The 22,292-nt window shown below is 37.4% G+C and overlaps 1 protein-coding gene across 7 annotated transcripts in view; it reads left to right on the forward strand.

The window, feature by feature from the left end:
• The first annotated feature begins 414 nt into the window (after positions 1 to 414).
• Positions 415 to 22,292, forward strand: part of Znf573 (zinc finger protein 573) — a 35,066-nt gene continuing 13,188 nt past the window's right edge. The window contains exons 1-5 of one of the 7 annotated variants that reach the window (XM_047529274.1): positions 415 to 587; positions 5,466 to 5,661; positions 5,764 to 5,839; positions 19,044 to 19,176; positions 20,722 to 20,817. In XM_047529274.1, the coding sequence (XP_047385230.1) occupies positions 5,831 to 5,839; positions 19,044 to 19,176; positions 20,722 to 20,817 (238 nt within the window). In that variant the 5' untranslated portion in view covers positions 415 to 587; positions 5,466 to 5,661; positions 5,764 to 5,830. Of the gene's footprint in view, positions 588 to 619; positions 902 to 5,465; positions 5,662 to 5,763; positions 5,840 to 19,043; positions 19,177 to 20,721; positions 20,818 to 22,292 lie in introns of those variants that run through there. The other 6 variants (XM_047529273.1, XM_047529275.1, XM_047529277.1 and 3 more) reach the window with 6 other exon arrangements.

The following is a 22,292-nucleotide window of genomic DNA, read 5'->3' on the forward strand; positions in this document are numbered from 1 at the left end:
TGATGGATTTAATCAGTTTGATCTAATCACAATATAAATATCAAAATATATTGTACCGAATAAATAGATAATATGTATCTGTTATTTGTCATTTTTTTTTTTCAAGTTATTTATTAAAAATACCTATAGCAAGGTTGGAGATACATCAAGGGACAGAATCCCCGCCCTCAGGAGCTAAAATTCAGTCCAGGGCACTCGCCTTCACGATCATACCAATGACCCTATGGAGCAGGTTCTTGGCACACAGGCCTGAGGCTCCGGGCAGCCAAAATTCCAGTTTCCGTTTCTCAGTCTCCTGGGTCCATTGGCCTCTTCTGGACCTCCTAGGACACATCGGACACATGCTTTTCTCAAACGCCTGGGGCAGAGCAACACGTCTCTGCATCTACGCATTGCTAATGGAGAGAAGAAAAATCTCAGGGAGCGGGAGCACAGCGGTCCTTAAGAGCAGGCGTCGAAGGCCTACTTTTCCCACAAGCCACCGCGGCCTGAGTTGTGCGGGCTTGAACTACATTTCCCAGCGGGCAATGGGTACGCTCAATCTATGGCTTCCCTTCCGATTTTGCGTGGTTCTTGTGCTTCGCAAGGTGAGTCTAATTCATCTTAGGATATTATTTAGGCGAAGAGTGCTCTCGGGCAGGGGCCTGAGCAACCGGATTAAGTTGGAGCCCGACCTGAACCGGCCGGGGTGGCAGAGGAAGCCCTTAAAGGGTGGAAGTCCGTAATGTGGTCGGCCGGTTTTTGCCGGAACCTCAGGCCCTCGGTTGCTTGAACTGCAGAGGGGCATGGTTGTGTCTGTGTCAGATGCGGAATGTGTGGTAGGCCAGCTGTGTCTGTGAGAGAAACTGTGCCTGGGCGAGAGATGGGACGTGCCACCGTCGGGGCAGTGAGGCCCCGACAGGTGAGTGGCTGCGCTCGCGTCACGGGGACGTGAGGGGCATGTCCTGTCCGTGTGCGTCAGTAGATGGGCTCTACGTACGACCGTGACCCGCGGGAGGTTCTCCTCTGCCTCCTTCGCCCCCTCTCATACTTATCTGGGTGTGACAGAAATGTCTCAAAGAGGGAGATCGGGTACTGACGCCTCCGTGAAGTTTTCCAGCAATGAGGCGTTGACTTGCCGTTGGATTGGGGAAGCCTGGGCGTCCTTTGGGATCTCTGAGGGTAGTTAGCCACGTGTCTCAGAACCTCAGCTTTCCCAGAGCTTCCAGCCTCCCTGCTGCCTTTGGTCTGTTACATGGGTGCGCAGGTGTGGACCTGGAGAGGGTTTAACTAAGTCATTCTATGCCCCTAAAAAGCCGGATAACTCATGACTCCCTTCTCCCTCCCCGGCCCTATCATTCCCCAAAAGGACACTGATGAGGAGTAAAGAATTGTTTCACATCCAAAAATCGACGTTTAAACTAGTTTTTTGTTTTCTTAAAATTATTGGTTTTAGCGTATGTTTCCTTCTGAAATGTGTAGGAAGTATATTAATCTTGATCTACTCCTTCCTCCGCCCCCCCCCCCCAGTGGATATTGGGTGCCACTGAGATAAATTTCGTTAACATTCTCACTTGGCATATCATTCAAATCCTTCCATGTGTTTTGTTTTGTTTTGTTTTGTTTTTTGTTTTGTTTTGTTTTGTTTTCAGTTTTGTTTGTTTTGTTGTTGTAAGCAGAACTAAAAGAGATTGTTGATGGGGCAGGTCCGTAATCCCAGAGACTTGGGAGGCTGAGGCAGGAGAACCACAAATTCAAAGCCAGCCTCAGCCTTTTAGCAAGGCCGTAAGCAACTTAGTGAGACTATGTCTCAAAATAAAAAAATTTAAAAAGGGGGCCTGGGATTGTGGCTCAGTGGTAGAGCTGCTTGCCTAGCACGCGCGAGGCACTAGGTTCAATCCTCAGCACCACATATAAATAAATAAATAAAATAAAGATATATATATATATATATAATATATGTATATACACATTCGTACTTACATACACACATACACATGCACACACACACATATAAAGCTCAGTGGTTAAGGGCCCTTGGGTTCCAACCTGGATAACTGCCCCCCAAAACAAAACAAAACAAAACAAAAAGGTTTAGACTCTTGTGATCTAGAACCAAGGACAACAATTTTCTTGTTGTGATTATGTGCAAAATTTGTGTTTAGGATTATGGAAATGATTAATGATAAACCCATGTGATTAAATATTATACAACTAGTAATTTTATGTTTCTACAGCATTAGATGTATGAAGGAAAATATATAGTATATAATGTTAAGGAATAGTCAAATTTATAAATAGTAATAGTACTCAAAAATTAAAATATATATCATTCCCATTTAATAAGGTTGTTTTGTTAGGATTGAATCCAAATCACATTTTTTTAAATTTAAATATTTTTTACCCAATAACATTTTAATTGTTTATTGAAGTAGGGGATAAACCATACCCAATTATTTTGTACTTTTGCTTTTCATACATTCTTTGATTCAATCTGAAAAAGCAAAGTTTAAAAATTTCTATACTATTACCTTAAAATAAATTCCTAAAGTAGAATTTGAATTAATATAATAAAACTTTTACTAACTGCCAGCCATACAATCTTAGTATTTGGAGTGATAAAAAGAATAAAATGATGTAGTTTCCCTTTTTTGCTTCTAGCAAGTAAGGTAACACCTGAATGGGAATAAATACATTAAAGCACTTACAGAGATTCAGGTAATATGGTCCAAATTTTCTAAGTAGGGATATCGTTCTGACTGTAACTTTCACTGTCAGGTTGTGATCAAATTATCAAATTATATTATTTGACCTAATATGAAAGCACTGTGATGGTAGGGAATTTAAGTTATAAATGTATACCTTACTGTGTGTGTGTGTGTGTGTGTGTGTGTACGCGCGTGCACGTGTGTTTTAATGTGATGGAACTCAGAACCTCACACGTGCTAGATAGGTGTCTATCTCTGAACTGTGTCCCTAGCCCCATACCTTACTTTTTTTATTGAGATAATTCATTACCATAATGTTCACTTCCCTGAAGTATACAATTCAGTGTTTTTTTTTTATTTGTTTATTCACAAGGTTTTACAATCAGCAGTACTTTCTAATTACAGAACATTTACATCACCCCACAGAGAAGTCAAGTACTTGTTAGACATCACTCTCTAATCCCTCCCCCTGCCCCATACTCTGTGAACCACTAATCTGTAGATTTGCTTTTTCTCAATATTTAATACAAATAAAATTATACAACATGTATCATTTATCTATTGCTTCTTTCACTTAGAGTAATGTTGTCAATGTATCAATAGTTTATTACTTTTGTTGTGGTAAAATTTATCATTTTAATTTTTTTTGTTCTTTGTGTGTGTGTGTGTGTGTGTGTGTGTGTGTTCAGGAGTATGCTAGGGAAGCACTCTACCACTGAGCTACAACTGCAGCCCCATTTAAATCATTTTTGAGTGTACTGTTCCATGGTCTTAAGTAAACTCATTGTTTTATACAATCATCATCACCACTCATCTGGAGAAATTTTTCATCTTTTGCAGCTCAAACTCCGTGCCCATTTAAACACATTCTCTATTCCCTTCCAACCCAACCTCTCTGACAACCAACATTCTGCTTTCTATTTCTATAAATTTGACTAAGTATCAGTAGAAAAGGAATCGAATCTTGCTGTACTTCTATTTGCCTCATTTTGCAACTACCTTATTTCAGTTAGCATAATGTCTCCAAGGTTCATCCATGTTGTAGGCTGTATCAAAATTTCTTTTATCTTTATGGTTGTGTTATACTCCCTTGCATGCATATACCATGTTTGGGTCCTCCCACTTTTTGATGTAATGATAAGAACATTTATGTACAAGGTTATGTCTGGACATATGCTTTTTATTCTCTCATGTAATACCTGGGTTGGAATTGCTGGATCACATGCTAACTCCTGTATTACTTTTTTTTATTCTAATAATGTTAGATTCTAATCAAAGCTAGTAGAATAACTTCAGCTATCTGGAGGATGTGAATTGCAGGGTAGGAAATAGTTCTATTTTTAAAAGTGCAAAATTGTGCAGCAGTGAGATCAGCAGTAGTATGTTTTAGTCTACATTCAGGGACTTGATATATATATATATAAAACTTTACTTTGTTTTTTATTCTTTTATGTGGTGCTTAGGATCAAGTACCTCTACCACTGAGCCACAACTCTAGCCCTCATCTATCTTTTTTTTTTTTTTTTTTTTTGGTACCTGGTATTGAACTCAGGGAGGCTTAACCACTGAACCATATCCTCATCCCTTTTTTTGTATTTTATTTAGAGACAGGGTCTCATTGAGTTGCTTAGGGCCTCACTAAATTGCTGAAACCGGCTTTGAACTCAGGATTCTCCTGCCAGGTGCCACGGTGCCTGGCTCCTCATCCATCTTTTTAATCTAGTCCAACATGTATGAGCATACATAGAAATTTCAGGGGATGTTGGGTACTGAAGAAAATGAAAACCACTAAGTAAAACAATCAAAATTTTATGTTATTCCTCAAGACCAAGTGCAGGTTGTTTTAAGAAATGAACTTTCCTTAGAGAGGCCCTAAGGACTTAGTGACACCCCATCCCCCCAAAAAAAAAGCTGGGGAGAGTGCTAGGGATGTGGCTCAGTGGTTAAGCATCCCTGGGTTCAATCCCTGGTATCAAAAACTAAATAAATAAATGAACTTACCACTTTCTTGGAGCAGCTTCCACTTAACTCATAAATATTCACCTACATATATGTTTTATTTTTAAAAATTTTTTTAGTTGTCAATGGACCTTTAGTTTATTTATTTATTTTTTGATTATTATTATTTTTTTTTTTGGTGGTGCTGGGGATTGACCAGGACCTCGTGCATGCTAGGCAAGCATTCTACCAACTGAACTATGTGGTGCTGAGAATCAAACCCAGTGCCTCACACATGTCAGGCAAGTGCTCTACCACTGAGCCACAACCCCAGCCCTACATATATATTTTAAGTTAAGGCATGGACACTGCATAAGCAGACAAAAAAAAAAAAAAAAAAGAATCAAGACAAAAAGATTAGTACCTTCAATGTATGAGTGTATAACTTTCTAGAGCTTTTCAGTCTGATATCTGTCAGTCTTTCAATATTGAGATACACATAGATGTTACAAATAGTATTATTTGTACATATAGTTTTATAACCTCATTTTCCCACTGACAGTAATTCTGGAACATTTTCCTTGTTCTTAATATTTTCTCTACTTAACACTTCTTTTTTTTTTTTTTTTTTGGGGGGGGGGTGCTGGGGATTTGAACCCAGGGCCTTGTGCTTGCGAGGCAAGTACTCTATCAACTGAGCTATATCCCCAGCCCCAACACTTCTTAAATGAATATTTTATAACATATTTAAGCAGTTCTTCCAGAAGTAGAATGCTGAACACTGCCTAAATAATTTTGTGTCCCTTCTATTCTGCATATCTTGTTCAACCTCAACTGAAGTCAAGGCCATAGAATAAGAAGTGGTTTGGATGCAAAGTGTGAACAAAAGGAAGAGGATCTGTTCAGCCCAATCTCAGGCATAAAGCAGCTTCTACCAAAGGAAGAACTCTAGAAAATGCCTACTAGTTTTCCTGGGGATTAGGGAAGAATTTGGATTGATCTAAAACCCTTCTAATCCTTTCAAATTGTGTTTATGGTATGTAGAAATATTCAAAATGGAATGGAACAGCAAAAAACAGTTTGTTAGGTGGTAACACTAAACTGTGTCTATTTTCTTGTTGTCCTTTTCTGTTCACAGCTCTGGATGCTATTCGTCCACAGAGGAACTTCAAGGAGAACTTACTAGTTTTTACAAATGTGAAACCATGGCATGGGTAAGTTGGTGTTTCCTTCTCAATTAAATAGGCAATATAAAATCTTTTCATTAATTATTTTGAAAAGTCCTACCTGTAAGAACCCCATTTATTATCAGTTTTCCTGTTCCTCCTTTACCAGTGAACAGTGGTCCCAAATAACCTAGGGATGCCTTGTAACTCACTCTTCTCTAACCAGTGTTTACATATTTGACAAGAGTATTCATTATCTCTTATGTACCAAGTCATATTTTAAGGTCAGTGATAGAACAAAGGAGTCAAGTTCCATAAAGAAAATATTTGAACTTCTGAATTGGAAATGAGGCTCCCATTTGACCAGATAGGGGAAGACTTCAAAATTCTCTGCATATATGAGTTATTCTAGGTGCATGTGATAAAACCTGGTAATGAATGGTCCCAGTCTTAATGTAAGTCAAGATCTAGTGCTTTGTGAGGCTTTTAGAATGGCATAGCAGTAGAATTTAGGACATACAAATATAGGAAACATGGGGCTAGGAGTGTAGCTCAGTGGTCGAGCATGTGCTTAGAATACATGGGGTTCTGGCCCCAGATCTGTTTATATACATATAATGATTCTGTGACAATTATATACATATACATAGTCATCACATATATATCATGTTTCTTGGTAAGGATCCCTGAATGATGAATGTCATGGTTATTTTATTGCTGATTAGGATTTATTGACATTGAATAACTTTGATATAATTCTGGATCATTCCATATTATTATCTTCTAACTTAGCAACTAGGAAAGTGTTCAGTGAGAGATTTATAATGGCAATGAAAGTCAATAAAATCATAAATGTAAGCTGACAAAAAATAAGAACTGAGAAATGTTATCAGAAGCTAACATATTTAAATCTATCACAAATTATTAATTCTATCAAAACAGGAAGTTCCAACTATGTAGCCATTAAAAATTATTTTAGAGCAATGAGGTTGATCAAATTATGTTATGTGAATGTATACATATGGTACAGTGAATCCCACTATTATGTATAATGCATCAATAAAAGAAATTTTAGAGGGCTGGGGTTCTGACTCAGTCAGTGGTAGAGTGCTTGCCTGGCATGTGTGAGGCACTGGGTTCAATTCTTGGCACCACATATAAATAAATAAATTAAATAAGGGTCCATCAACTACTAAAAATTTTTACAAAGATTTAAAAAAAGGAAACTGTTCCTTTAAAAAACAATTGTAGAAAGAACTTCTTGTGATAACATTTAAGGTAACGACAGAAGATTGATGGCATTACTTAGTTTTATTCATACCGTCTATCTGTGACAACTTCTGCCTTCAGTTCAAGTGTTCAGTATATTTACATTTTCTGTAATTTTTTTTTTTTTTTTTTTTTGTGGGAGGCAGTTGTTGAGAATTGAACCCAGGGGTGCTCTGCCACTGAGCTACATCCCCCATCATTTTAATTTTTTTATTTTGAGATAGAGTTTTGCTAAGTTGCCAAGGCTAGCCTTGAACTTTCAATCCTCTGGCCTCGACCTTCTGAGTATTTGGGATTATGGGTGTTTACTACCCAACCCAATTTTTTTTTTTTTTTTTTTTTTACCATCTGGTTTTTGTTCCTCTGGTTCTTCTTTTTTGTCTTCTTTTGAATTAAATATTTAAAATTTTTACTTTAACTTGCTTTTTTTGCTATACATTTTGCATATTTTTAGTGATCCTTGTCTATTTAGTGACCCTGTCTCAAAATTTAAAAAAGGACCATGGATGTAACTCAGTCCTAAAGCTCCCCTGGGTTCAATTCCCAGTACCAACATAAAATAAATAAAACAAAATTAAAAATTATTTTAATTATTTACATTCCCACCAGTACTATCCACATGTTCCAGTGACTCTATATCTTTACCACCCTTATTTTTAGTGTTTTGAATTTTAACTGTTATCTCTGAATGCTTTCTTAATGGGTTATGTAAATATGTATTGTTTTATTTCTAATCATTTCTTAGATATTTCTGAAACTGTTTTGTTTTAAAATTTTTGTTTTTTTTTGTGTGTGTTTTAGGTTTTTTTGTTTTGTTTTGTTTTTTGTTTTTTGTATTGGGGATTAAACCCAGGGGCACTTTTACCACTAAGCTATATTCCCATCCTTTTTTTTTTTTAATAATTTTTTTGTTTTTAAATATTTTTTAGTTGTCAATGGATTTTTTATTTTATTTATTTATATGTGGTGCTGAGATTTGAACCCAGGGCCTCACACATGCCAGGCAAGCACTCCACCACTGAGCCACAACTCTAGCCCCTCCATCCCTTTTTAATTTTAAACATTGAGATGGAGTCTTATTAAGTTTCTCAGTGTCTTGTTAAGTTGTTGAGGCTGATTTTGAACTTGTGATCCTCCTGCCTCAGCCTCCCAAATCGCTGGGGTTACAGGCCTGAGCCCTGGTCCTCAGCTATTGTTATTTTTTATTTTGGTAAGATACATATAAATTACCACCTTGACCATTTTAAGAGTACAGTCCATTAGCATTAAATACATTCATAATGTCATGCAAGACCACCATATCATTCATCCTTTAAACTCTTCACCTTTTAAAACTGAATCTCTACTCATTAGACAATAACTCCCCACACTCCTCTCTCTCCAGTTGTGAGAAGTCACCATTCTACTTTCTGCCTCTGTGATGTTAACTATTCTATCTTATATAAGTAAAATCATACAGTATTTGTCATTTTGTTACTGGTTTTTTTCACATAGCATAATACCCTTACGGATCATCTACATGTAACACAATTGAAGCAGAATTATTTATATATATACATATATGTATATATATGTGTGTGTGTGTTGTGTGTGTATATAGTAATAATTTAAAATAGACATAATCAATATACTTAGAAAAGGGAAGCAATTACTGAGTTACATCAGGAATAAGAAATAATTAAATATTTAAGTTGATATATATTAGGGATATAAAATATGTCATAACAGCAAGAAGCAAACAACCAAAGATGACTTGGTGGCTGAAATATATAGTTGAGGGACTTTCACATAAGGCACAGCAAAGAAGAAAAAGACTGAAATTAGAAAAGAGAATGCATAGAAATGGAGGGGGAAAACAGCACAAATATGTAGAAAATAGTAACTCCAAAATTAGGAGAAAAAGAAATCAAGATTAATAAATATTCAAGAAAATGATAAAAATTTGCCTTGACTTAATTAAAAACTTAAGTCACATTAGGAAAGTGTGTATCAGTAACAGGGTAGCTGTTGCATCCAGATTATGAGTTCTAGAAAAAAATGAACAGACATGGAATGCCAAATAAATAAAAATGTATCTAAATACATCATAAAAATTGAAAACATGAAAACATCACACCCTAGAAGAATTCTAAAAAGGAGAAGACTGTAAATCCACTTACAAAGAAGAATCAGATCTATCTATCTCAGATTCCTCAACAACTATTATATGTGAAAAAATACAATGAATTAAAATAGGTACATATAGAAAAAAAACCATGAGATCTAGAATTCTGTAGCTAGTCAAATTGTTTTTTGATATGAAGGCAAATTAAAATTACTTCAGGCTTTTTTCGTTTACTTATAGAAATTCAATTTATAAATCATCTTAGAGGAAATACTCAACAAACAGAAAACGAATCCAAGAGGATATTGTGAGAAATGTAGGAGTAAGAATATTGTTTACTGTCTACAAAAAAAGCACATAGGAAAGATAAAAGGAAATATATATATTTAGTAGCTCTTAACTAATTCTTTAGATAACAGGATACTGAGAACATGCTAAACTACTTGCTGAAAATATATTAGAATATATAACATTAAAACTAGCAGGAGAAAACTTGAGCCAGGTAATGGAAAGCTAAGAGCAACAAAAAGGAAATTCAGGGAAATATGAAATTAGATGATAGAAATAAGCTTAATATAAAATACCAAAATTTGTGTATAATATTACAGGTAAAAGACATTGGGTATTATACAAAGTTTTAAAATTTTGTTGCCTAAATGGATATAATCATAAATAAGTGTTTTTTGGAAGCTGGAAAACATATACTTGAGACACAATAAGCCAAAATGAGCTGGAGAAATAATTTTAATATGGAACATAACTGAAGTTTTTTCCATTATTATTATTATTATTATTATTATTATTTTAGTGCTAGAAATTGAACCCAGGACCTTGCACATGCTGGCCAAACACTCTACCACTGAGCTATATCCCCAGCCTTTTATTTCCCTTTTAAAGTCTCTCTCTTTTTTTTTTCTAAGAGCAATTTTAGATTTAAAGTGGAATCGAAAAGACAGTTCCTGCATGCCGCATGTTCACACACACATGAACACAGAGCCTCCCCGACTGTCAACATCTTGCACCCAGAATGGTGTGTTCGTTGCAATCAATGAACCAACACTGACATCATTATCACCCCAAATTCATAATTAATACCCAGTGTCACTCTTAGAGGTGTACATTCTATAGATCTGGACAAATATACAACGACACATTTCCACCATTATCGTGTCATATAAAACAAACCTTTCCCTTAGGACCCTTTTGGCAAAATACATGGTGGAACCACACCATTCCCACAGCTCTGACTCCAGGTACCTCCTGTGAACTCATGTGTGCATTTCTGCCACTGTCATATTTCCTGGTTTTGTATGTGAGCTCATGACTCAACTTTTCCTCTGTCTTTGCCATCCTCCAAAAGGGAATCCAAAAAGGAGGAAAGAATTGTTACATTACAAAACTAATAAAGGTAAAGCAATATTGTTGATGCCTTAAAAACAAGATTCAGGTGGATTTGTTTCCTTTTTGATCTCCAAATTTCTATTTGGACATGAGAATACTTGATTTTCTTTGCCTGAAGAGGCTACCTTAAGCCTTCCTTCCCCAGGTACTAACAGAGGACATTGAGATAAATCTTCCTCCACAGGAGCTATTTTCTTTCTCCTCTCCAGGTAATAGTTGCATATTTGATTGGCAGATCTTTCTGATCAGGCATTTGAGCTGTATTTTAGATGGTGAGTAGGGAAGGCAAAATGGCTGTATGTGGAATCACCTACCAGATATTTTAGATATTCTTTATCTAGAAGCCAAAGAATTAATAAATGATAATGTCATCAGCTTTATGGAACTTTTAGAATTGGTGCTATAATTGAGTATAAAGGTCTGTATCAGTAAGGGAAGGAATATGTTTAGGTTATTTCTAAGAAGTAGTTCTATTTCTGATCAGATGTTGTTGTGGTTTCCTTAGGTATTCAGGGACCTCATCATTTGGACTGTGACAGGCAGTGTGGTGTGATGTTGAAGAGAATGGGCCCTGGATATCCAGTTTGGTTAGAATCTCAGCTCCATTACTTCCTGTATATATGAGCTTGGCTAGCACCCAGGCTCTGTGTTCTACAGCTCTCAGATGTATATTATGGTAGCACCTACTTCATAGGGGTGTCATGAGGACAGAATGTCAATTCCATGACAGCAGAGCTTGGACTGTGAGGAATGCGCGACTAACATTAACTGTTATGTGGTGATTCTGGGCACTTCAGGACTCAGTAGTAACAGAAATATGAAGGCAATTGATGCTTATTTGCAAGTTAAAAAAATTATCCTTGGAGGCAATTGACAGTTATTACAAGCTGAGAAAATTATCTAGAGGTTTTTTTGGCATGAGAATTTTTAATGTATGAAAAAGTGAAATTAGTAGAATCAGTTTTGTTTTAAAGTAGTAAATTGAGGGATTTGTAAAGTTTTTCATCTCAAATAGTAATAGCTAAGGATGGATATGGTGGCACGCACCTCTAATCCCAGCTGCATGGGAAGCTGAAGTGGGAAGATTGTAAATTTGAGGTCAACCTTCGTCACTTAGTGACTCCCTGTTTCAAAATAAAAAATATAAAGGGCTTGGAATACACCTCAACATTGTAAAAGCTATATATGTTAAACCCAAAGCCAACATCTTCTAAAAGTAGAAAAAATGAAAGCATTCCTTCTAAAAACTGGAATAAGACCAGGATGCCCTCTTTCACCACTTCTAGTCAACATAGTCCTTGAATCTCTAGCCAGAGCAATTAGAAGAAATTAAAGGGATATAAGAAATTAAAGGAATAAGAAAAGAAAAACTCAAACTATCCCTATTTGATGATGACGACATGATTCTATATTTAAAAGACCCAAAAAACTCCACCAGAAAACTTCCAGAACTCAAATGAATTCAGCTGAGTGGCAGGATAGAAAATTAACAATCATAAATCAATTGTGTTCCTATACATCAGTGATGAATCAACTGAAAGAGAAATTAGGAAAACTATCCAATTCACAATAGCCTCAAAAAAACAATATTTGGGAATCAGTCTAACAAAAGAGATGAAAGACCTCTACAATGAAAACTACAGAACACTAAAGAAAGAAACTGAGGGAGACCTTAGAAAATGGAAAGATCTTCCATGTTCTTGGATACACAGAATTAATATTGTCAAAATGACTGTATGACCAAGAGCACTGTACAGATTTAATGTGATTCATATTAAAATTCCAATGACAATCGTCATGGAAATAGAAAAAGCAGTCATGAAATTCATTTGGAAATTAAGAGACCCAGAATAGCCAAAGCAATCCTTAGCAAGAAAAGTGAAGCAGGAGGCATTACAATACCAGAACTTAAATTATACTACAGAGCTATAGTAACAAAATCAGCATGGTTTTGGCACCAAAGCAAACATGAAGACCAATGGTACAGAATAGGAAACACAGAAAAAAACCCACATAAATACTTTTATCTCATACTAGACAAAGGTGCCATAAACATACATTGGGGAAAAGATAGCTGTCACGACCAGTGAGCAAACTCTGGGATCTGGCAGGGGGTAAAGGAGGGTTGGAAAATAAAGATTGACAGGCACAAATCTTGAAGATTAGGCTGGGATCAGGTGGAGCTTGCTGTCTAATAGAGATGCAAGTCTAAAGAGTTACGCCAGCAATCTTTATATGTCTCATTATCAGGTTAAAGACTATGCAACCATTTTTCTTTGTATTCAGGAAAGTTACAGAAACTAGGACACCTATGTAGCTTTTCCGCAGTAACAGTCCATAGTTGCAGAGTGCAATGTCAGGAGCTTTGTGTTTACTCTAAAGAAAGTCCTTTGTTAAAAGTTGCTATAAGGCAAACAGGAACCGGAGAATTAGAGCTGGTAAAACATTGTGGTTGTCTAGCAGAAGAATTCCTTTCTTCCCGGGAGCTTGTGTGCCTGAGATCAAGGTTAGAAACAAGAGGGCTCTTGCACAGAGCCTCCTCATGCAGGGCATTGCTACAGCAGCTAGGCATCCTGTGCCCTTGCACAGAAACATTCCCGGAAATCAGGCATGCCACAGCCATGAGGGCATCAGAGACCCCCAATCTCAGTAACTGCTCTCCCATCTGTCATGGCTCTCAGCAGATAACCTCTTCAACAAATGGTGGAAAACTGGAAATCCATATGTAGCAAAATAAAATTAAACACCTATGTCTCACCCTGCACAAAACTCAAAAGTGGATCAAGGACCTAGGAATTAGACCAGAGACCCTGTGCCTACTAGAAGAAAACGTAGGCCCAGTTCTCCATTTTGACGTTTTAGGAACTGACTTCCTCAATAAAACTCCTAATGTGCCAGAAAGTAAAATCAAGAATCAATAAATGGGCTGGGGGCTGGGGTTGTGGCTCAGTGGTAGAAGCACTTGTTTGGCATGCATGAGGCCCTGGGGTTTGATCCTCAGCACCACATAAAAATGAATAAAGAAAATAAAGGTATTATGTCCATCTACAACTAAAAAATATATATTAAAAATAAATAAATGGGATGGTATCAAACTAAAAGGCTTCTTCACAGCAAAGGAAACAATCAAGAATGTGAACAGAGATCCTACAGAATGGAAGAAAATCTTTGCCACCTGTACCTCAGATATATAAAGAACTCAAAAACCTTAGCACCAGAAAAACAAATAACCCAATCAGTAAATGAGAAAAGGAACTCAACAGGCACTTCACAGAAGAAGAAATATAATCAATCAACAAATATGTGAAAAAATGTTCAACATTCTAGCAATCAGAGAAATGCAAATTAAAACTACACTGAGATTTCATCTCACTCCAGTCAGAAAGGCTGACTGAATACAAGTAACAATAAATGTTGGCGAGGATGTGGGGAAAAAGGTACACTCCTACATTGCTGGTGTGTCTGCAAATTGGTGAAGCCACTCTGGAAAGCACTATGGAGATTCCTCATAAAACTTGGAATGGGCCAGGTGCAGTGGTACATGCCTATAAATCCCAGTGGCTCCAGAGGCTGAGGTAGGAGGATCATGAGTTCAAAGCCAACCTCAGCAATGGTGAGGTGCTAAGTAATTCACTGAGACCCTGTCTCTAAATAAAATACAAAATAGGGCTGGGGAATGTGGCTTAGTGGTTGATTGCCTGAGTTCAAGCCCCAGTACCAAAAAACAAACAAACAAACAAAAAACTTGGAATGGAACCACCATTTGATTCAGTTATTCCACTCCTCAGTATATACCCAAAGAACTTAAAATCAGTATACTACAGTGATGCAGCCACATCAGTGTTTATAGCCACTCAATTCACAATAGCTAAGCTATGGAACCAGCCTAGGTGCCTTTCAACAGATAAATGGATAAAGAAAATGTGGCACATATACACAATGGAATATTACTCAGCCATAAAGCAGAATAAAACTATGCTATTTGCCCATAAATGGGTGGAACTGGAGACTATCCTGCTAAGTGAAATAAGCCAACCCCCCAAAAACCAAAGGCTAAATTTTCTCTCTCATGCGTTCTAACTCACAATAAGGGTGGGGAGGGAAGAATAGAAGTTCATTGGATTAGGCAAAGGGGAGTGAAGGGAGGGGAGGAAGATGGGAATAGGAAAGAGAGTAGAATGAATCAGACATAGCTTTCCTGTGTTCACATATGATTACACGACCAGTGTAAATCCACATCGTGTACAACAACAAGAATGGGAAGTTATACTCCATGTATGTATAATATGTTGAAATACACTCTGTGTCGTGTATATCTAAAAAGAATTCTTTTAAAAAGGCAAGGGATATAGCTCATTGCACAAGGCCCTGGGTTCAATCCTCAGTACTTCCCCTAAACAACAACAACAACAATAAAAATTTATATTAAGCACTTGTTTTTTAGAATATTTTGTAATTGTTTTTTCTTCATTTTCAGAATTTCTTATGTGCTAGGTGAATCACCAATGACGCTTTAAGACACTGACATGTTATTAAATAGCAAAGCTTTATGAATTGTGACTTAAAAGACGGACAAATCTGTATTAGTTACCCCAAGAAACCACCTCTTGAATGTTACTAATTTAAAACATGCCTGCCTCACTTAGTAATTCATCATAAGTATCTTCTTCATTTCTTGGTGCAGACCAATATAATTATTGATAATAGCATAGTGTGTCATAGTACAAAGTTGTTGAACATGTTACCTGGCATTAGACATGTTTCCAGTGTTTTATTGAAAACTTCCTAAGTTGGGTGGGGTGGTGCACACCTATAACCTCAGCAACTTGGGAGGGTGAGACAGGAGTCTCACCAACTTTACAAGACCCTCAGCAACATAGGGAGACCCTGTCTTATAATAAAAAATATAAAGGACTGGGGATGTAACCCAGTGTATGTGAACATATATATGAATACACACACACACACACACACACACACACACACACATACGTAAAGTGCCCGGGTTCAATCCTAGTACATACATAAATAGAATTGGAATCTTTCTAAACATATTCTCCTGTGTACAATTTATGTATCTCTAAATTTTTATTTCCTTATGATAAATTCCTTCAAGTGGAGTATAGTGTCACTAATCAGACATCGTATGTACCTGCAATATGTATAATCTTGTGATATTTGTAATTGGGGTGATTCAGTGACTAAAAATACTGCTACTTTGAAAATGCTAACAATCCAACAAGGGACATAAACTATGAATAGGAATATGTATTCAGTATTGGGTGTGACATACTTTAGGAATTCATGGAAAGGTGGGATTGGTTGTATTCTAGTCATCATTGTAAGGTATGAACAAGTTTGACTAAGCCCATGGGATTTCTGTGGAGGTAAGTGGAATTTATTATATAAGCTCTCAGCTATATTTTTTAAAGCAATGTTAAATACAAAGAGAGGGTAGTGGAATAAGTTGGTTTAGCAGCTGTCTGGAGGACATCATGGTTAACTAGCAAAATGGACACGCTTTTTAACACATTTGTGCATATGCACGTGTGTGTATGTGTGTGTGTGTGTGTGCGTACACGTGAATGTACCTACACATGTAGGCTTTCAAATGAGAGTGTGACAATATTATAGTTATGAAGTATACTTTAAGACAAAAAAATCAAGGTTACAACTAAAAGAAAAGTAATGGTAACATTTAACTCTGTAACATGACAGAACAGATTGCTTTTTGATTATATTGCTGTCCTGTAACCTTGCTGTCATTGTTGTCATTGCTGTCGTCATCTTTGTCATCATCATCTTCTTCCTCTTCCTCTGTGCTGGGAATCAAACCCAGGGCCTCTTGCTTGCTAGGCAAGTGCTCCATCGCTGAACTATATCCCCTGTCTATCTTTTAGTTATCAAATTGTAATGTACATTCTATTTTTAATGTTAATTTCTGTTGACAGTATATCCAAATATTTTTCACATCCTTAAATATATTTCCCTACTTGCATTTAATGACCACTTTGTATTATATTACACGTGTGTTCCGTAATTAACTAGCCAGCTGGATTGGACTCAGTACAGAACCAGGCCCAAGCAATTTCTTCTGGGTTGTGTTGTCTTCCATATGTGACCAACTTCAGCTGATCCTGATGTCTTAAGAGGTGTTAGTTTGGGTAATGTGGGCCTCTTTTAGCTTAGAGGATGGGATTAAAAGCAAGTGGATCTACTCATGGAAAGACTGGGGTCTAGATCAGCCCCCAAGATGGGGACTTGTCCAGGAAACCTTCTGCTATTGTGTCTGGATCTGGCTTCAGTGCTAAGGTGACTTACTCTGCAACTATCTTGGTGTCAGTGGGGTTTAGGGAAGAGCTTAGATCCATCATTTTGTTTTTTCCTAAATTATTTGTAGAGCTGTAGGATGCTCATTTTGGAAGGAGAAATGGAAGAGCAGAAATATCTTACTAAACTATGTCATAATGAAATACTAAAACTTTCTTTTTTCTCTCAGCTCTGGACACTTTGGAGTTTGAATTTTTCTAGTAGTGGAACCCTAAAGAGGACTGATCAGGTCTTACATTTATAAAACATGACCTGTGTAAGTTGATTATTTCTGTGTTCTTGCAATATTATTTTAGGTAAGGTAGATTCTTTTCATCAACCTAAAGCTCCCAACTTAAGAAGGCCTCCCTCACAAAACAAGAGAAAGTGGTAGTGACATGGCTCCCCCAGCTGAACTGCAGTGCCAGCCCACTAATTCCTGAAGAGAAGTGGCAGTGGAGAAGCAGAGTGGAGGCCCAGGCAGGCTGAAGTATGGGCAGCAAGCAGGAGCCATGGCCGCATGAGGCCCTCTCTGCCAGCACAGGCCTGAGCTCAGTGAGACAGAGCCAAGGCAAGCCAGGATGCCGAATTCCCAGGCAGCCCAGCCCATTCCCAGGAACTCAACCTCCCACTTCCTCCTGATCAGTGGGAAAATGGAAGTGGCACAGACCCGAATGGGGTTGCAGAGGTAACCAACAGTGTCAGTACTTTTCCAAACCCTAATTAGCATAAATTTGTACCAATAACATTGGTACTTTTCCAAACCCTGATTAGCACGGATTTGGACCAATAACACTGAACCAAGTCTACATAAACCCTTAGACTAGCACACTCAAGTGGCAACCTGTTGCAGCCCCTCTTGTCTTGCAAGAACTGTCTCTTTTCTTCCCATATGAATAAATCCTACTCGGTTGTATAAAATAAATAAATAAATAAAAAGGCCTTCCTCGTTCATTTATCTGCTCTCCAGTTTCTCCTAATGCAGTGAATTGTGAGAGCAAATAACAGTTTCCTTCCTCCAAGTGCTTGCTATCCAGTGTTTGTGTACCAATTGTCCAGTTTACTCAATAATATTATGTGCTTATTCTTCAATCAAAGGTTATGATAGAACAGTAAAGGAGTGAAATTCCAGCAGGTGAATATTTGAGATTCCGTTATAGGTCCCTAGTTTGGTGAATTAGAAATGTTGACCCTCTTTGAGTATAACAGGTAGACTGAAATAATGCACATATCTCAGTTTTCAAGGCAGTTGGTCTCAGTCTTACTCTGTTGAGATCTCAAGTCATTTGAGAATTTTAGAATGGTTGGACATTCACAAATTTTGCCAAGGAATTACTGAGTGAAAGATATATTTATTTTGTGACTGAATGTGTTCTGTTGAATTTGGGTGACATTTATTTGATTATGAGTCATCCTATATCATTATATACTCGGAACAGGCAAGTGTTAAGTGAGTGATGGAGGATGACAGTGAGTGAGAACATGATCGATCCTAAGGAATAACTGTGGATTTCCTCTCCTGATTTCCAAGAGGCCTTTGTAAGTTTTTTCCAATCAAGTATATAGAAGTAGCATGCACAAGGCCCTGGGCTCAATCCCCAGCTCCACAAAAAAAAAAAAAAGAATGTAAAGGATGGATTAAATCTGATATCCATAATAAAACAGATCATTACACAGCCAACACAAAATTTATCAAAACAAAGAAAATTGCCATGATATACTTTGACATAATGATGAACTTGAGACTTGGGAAGTATCTAGATTTTTTTGCAAAACATTTTTTAAATATGGAGATTTTTGTATTAAAATTGGGAAGGACATACCTCTTTGGGTTTTTTTTTTATGCTGTTAAAGGTAAAATAACTTAGAAATTTACATTTATTGTTAATTTATGCATCAGGCCACTAGCAAACTGTGATGTCTAATACTTTATTGAATACAGAAACTTGAATTTTATTTATCCACTGCTCGGCAAACCTACATTGTTGTGGTAACCCCTAATACAAAGAAAGATTTGACTGCAGCAATAGAATTCTTCAAGAATGTGTAGACACTCTGCTTTGGTCTGCTACCAGTTACTGACCTCGTGACTATATCATAGCTTTCCTGTATTTTTCTCATCTACTTCATGAAAATATTTTTAAAGTTTCATAATACATGGGTTTGCAGTTTCAGGAATTAGTGACATTCGGGGATGTGGCCATAGACTTCTCTCGGCAGGAGTGGGAGTACCTGGACCCTATTCAGAGGGACTTGTACAGGGATGTGATGTTGGAGAACTATAGGAACCTGGTCTCACTAGGTAAGTTTATTTGCTTCAAGTAAATTAAAATGTGAACTGTGAAATGTTAACCTTTCAACACAGTGATTTTCAAATCTTCCTAAGTTCTGCCAGAGTGACAATGGCTCTGCAATTAGGCACTGTCTTTTCCCCCATCCTTTAGAGATATTCACATCTTCCTCCAACCCTTACAATAGCCTCCCTTCTTTAATATCCAAGGAACCAGGTTAAAATTCTGCATATTTATTTAATTAATAACCATGGTTTCCCATGTTTATTCCAAAAATTCCTATAGATGTTCTCTTTCATCCTCTGGTCCTCCTGTAGGGACAACAGTTAGATGCACATTCCTGATTTTTCTTTATGTGAAAAGAGCCTCTGACTTACACAGTAGGATAGAATGAACAATATTCATTAAAACTGAAGAATCCAGGCCAGGTAGGGTGTTGCACACCTGTAATCCCAGTGACTTGGGAGGCTGAGGCAGGAGGATTGCAATTTCAAGGCCAGCCTCAGCAACTTGGCAAGGCCCTAAGCAACTTAGTGAGACCCTGTCTCCTGGCCCCCTTAAAAACAAAAACAAAAACAAAAATCCTAAAACAAAAAACTAAAGAGCCCACATTTCATTCCCTGTAACCAATTTGTAAGATTTATTGAAAGTTGCACTTAACTACTGAATGAAGACTTTATAAGTCAATCTGGATACTGCTTCTTTTCCTTTTACAGAAATAAAACAGTTATAATTACTACAGTTGTGTTTATTATGTCCTAAGCACTGTTCTGAAAAAAATGCATAAAATGATTCAGTCATAAAACAACTACATTATAGTAGTAGTAGTATACCCCATTCTTGCCAACACTGTGTGATAGTGAGTTGAAGCAACCTGGCCAAAATCTTAAGATTTGGTAAGTTTAAGAAGAAGAATTTGTGCCCCAGTTCTCTGACTCCAGAGACTTTTACATTGTCGAACTTTCTTTTAAGAGACAAAGGCTGATGGGGCATGGTGGTGTAAACCAAACCTGTAACCCAGCAACTTGGGAGGCTGAGGCAGGAAGATTGCAAGATCGAAGCTAGCCTCAGCAGCCTAGCAAGGCCCTGTCTCAAAAAATGAAAAGGACTGGGATGTAGCTCAGTGGTTAAGCACCCATAGGTTCAATCCCCAGTACCCCCCCCCCCAAAAAAAAAAAAGCAAGACAGAGAATGAGAGAGAACACAAGCACCAAAGCTAAAGCCTGGCTGGGCACAGTGGTGCATGCCACCTATATTCCCAGCTATTTGGGAGGCTAAGGCGAGAGGGTTTTCTGAGCCCAGGGCAGCCTGCGGCGGGGGCAGCGGGAAACAGGACCCTGTCTGAAGAACAAAAGAGAGAACCTGTGTGAGTTTAAATTAAAATAAGGTCTCACCACACCTGCCTTATTTCTTAAATCATTGCACCCCTCTTTTATCTGAAGGCTTTACCAGTAATGCTTAATCTTTTGTTCATTGCAAATTTAACTAAAGCTCAAAGGTTTCTGTGACTTTGTTTTTATTTTTATTCCATGTGACATTTCCTTTCTTGTGAGCAGGGCATTCCACTTCTAAGCCAGATGTGGTTGACTTGTTGGAGCAAGGCAAAGAGCCCTGGATGTTTCTAAAGGAGGAAACACAAAGGCAATATACAGGTATGGGAAGCAAGGGAAGCAGTCAGGGCTGGTAACAACCTTTTTGGTTAGGGGGAGGAGATGTTTCTTTGTGTTGTAGACTCTTGGAATATAGGTCTGTGTCCTCAGGAGAAAATAAAGATCTCAGTGTGAGTCATGGAAGGAACATCAACATTTCCTCACTTACCCATCAACCATTTTTATCTGATCTTTCAAACCCATTTTCAGTAATGAGGCTCTTTTCTTTGGTGCAGTATTTTAACTGTATTTTGGAGTCTGGTTTTCAATTTCCCTTTTGCATGTATACACACAAACACATATATCAATGCAGAGATAGTAAATAAAACTTAACAAGTTCCTTGCTTTCGTAATATTTACATTGTATTAAATGAAAATACACATACAAAACACATCAGACAGTGGAATGAACTATGTTGGAATATGAGCAGAGATGAGGCCATTTTAGATAAGGTGATTAGGGAAAATTTCTCTGAAGTGATATTTGAGAAGTGATAAAGGCACAGGCCAGATGTTTATCTGGGGAAGAATATTCCAACTGAATGAAGAGTTTAGAAGCCTCAGGGGTTTGCTGGACCAATTAGGAAAAGTTAGAAGGAGGGAGGGGAAGAGGGAGAGCTATGTGAGTTTAAGCAGCATCAGATAGATCAGAATAGAGGAGAGTGACAAGAAATGAAGTCACACTGTTAGGGGAATCAGATCAGATGAAGAATTGTTGACTTTGAATTGTTAGTAATAAGAATGCTTAGAACCAATAATATAATTAGTTTTTCATTTTAATTTTAAGCCATTTCTTAAAATATCAAATGAAGACAGAAAACAAAAATAAATGTGTAGCTTAATGGGTTATATAAGTTAAACAACCATGTCACTATACCCATGAGTTATAACTTTTAAAAACTATTTTAATATAATTTCAGAGTTACAGAAAGGTGATAATAATAGTACATAAGATTCTCTACACCCTTCAAGCAGTATGTATACATATATATGTGCATGTGCATGTATGCATATGTATATATAGAGATACATACAGTGTGGGTGTATATGTATACATATATTGTGTGTGTGAGCATGTGTGTGTGCATTCTGGGGATTGAAGCCAGGCATGCATAACCACTGAGCTACATCCCTGGTCCTTTTTATTTTTTATTTTGAGTTGGTCTTGTTATGTAGCTTAGGGTCTTGCTAAATTGCTGAGGCTGGCCTTGAACTTGGAATCCTCCTGCCTCAGCTTCCCAGTTCACTGGGCTTATAGGCATGCGCCACTATGCCATGCTGGAGATAAGCTTTGTAGTGAACTTTAAATGCTCCACACATATCCACCCAATCAAAATCTCTCTCCTGCTAGGTGCAACCACTATTGTGATTTTTTTCCCCCACTTGTGGTCCTAGGGATGGAACCCAGGGCTTCACTCATACTAGGCAAGCACTCCCATTGAGCTATCCTACTAGCCCCACTATTGTGATTTTAATAG

The sequence above is a fragment of the Sciurus carolinensis genome, chromosome 16 (assembly GCF_902686445.1).
Source record: "Sciurus carolinensis chromosome 16, mSciCar1.2, whole genome shotgun sequence".
Lineage (NCBI taxonomy): Eukaryota > Metazoa > Chordata > Mammalia > Rodentia > Sciuridae > Sciurus > Sciurus carolinensis.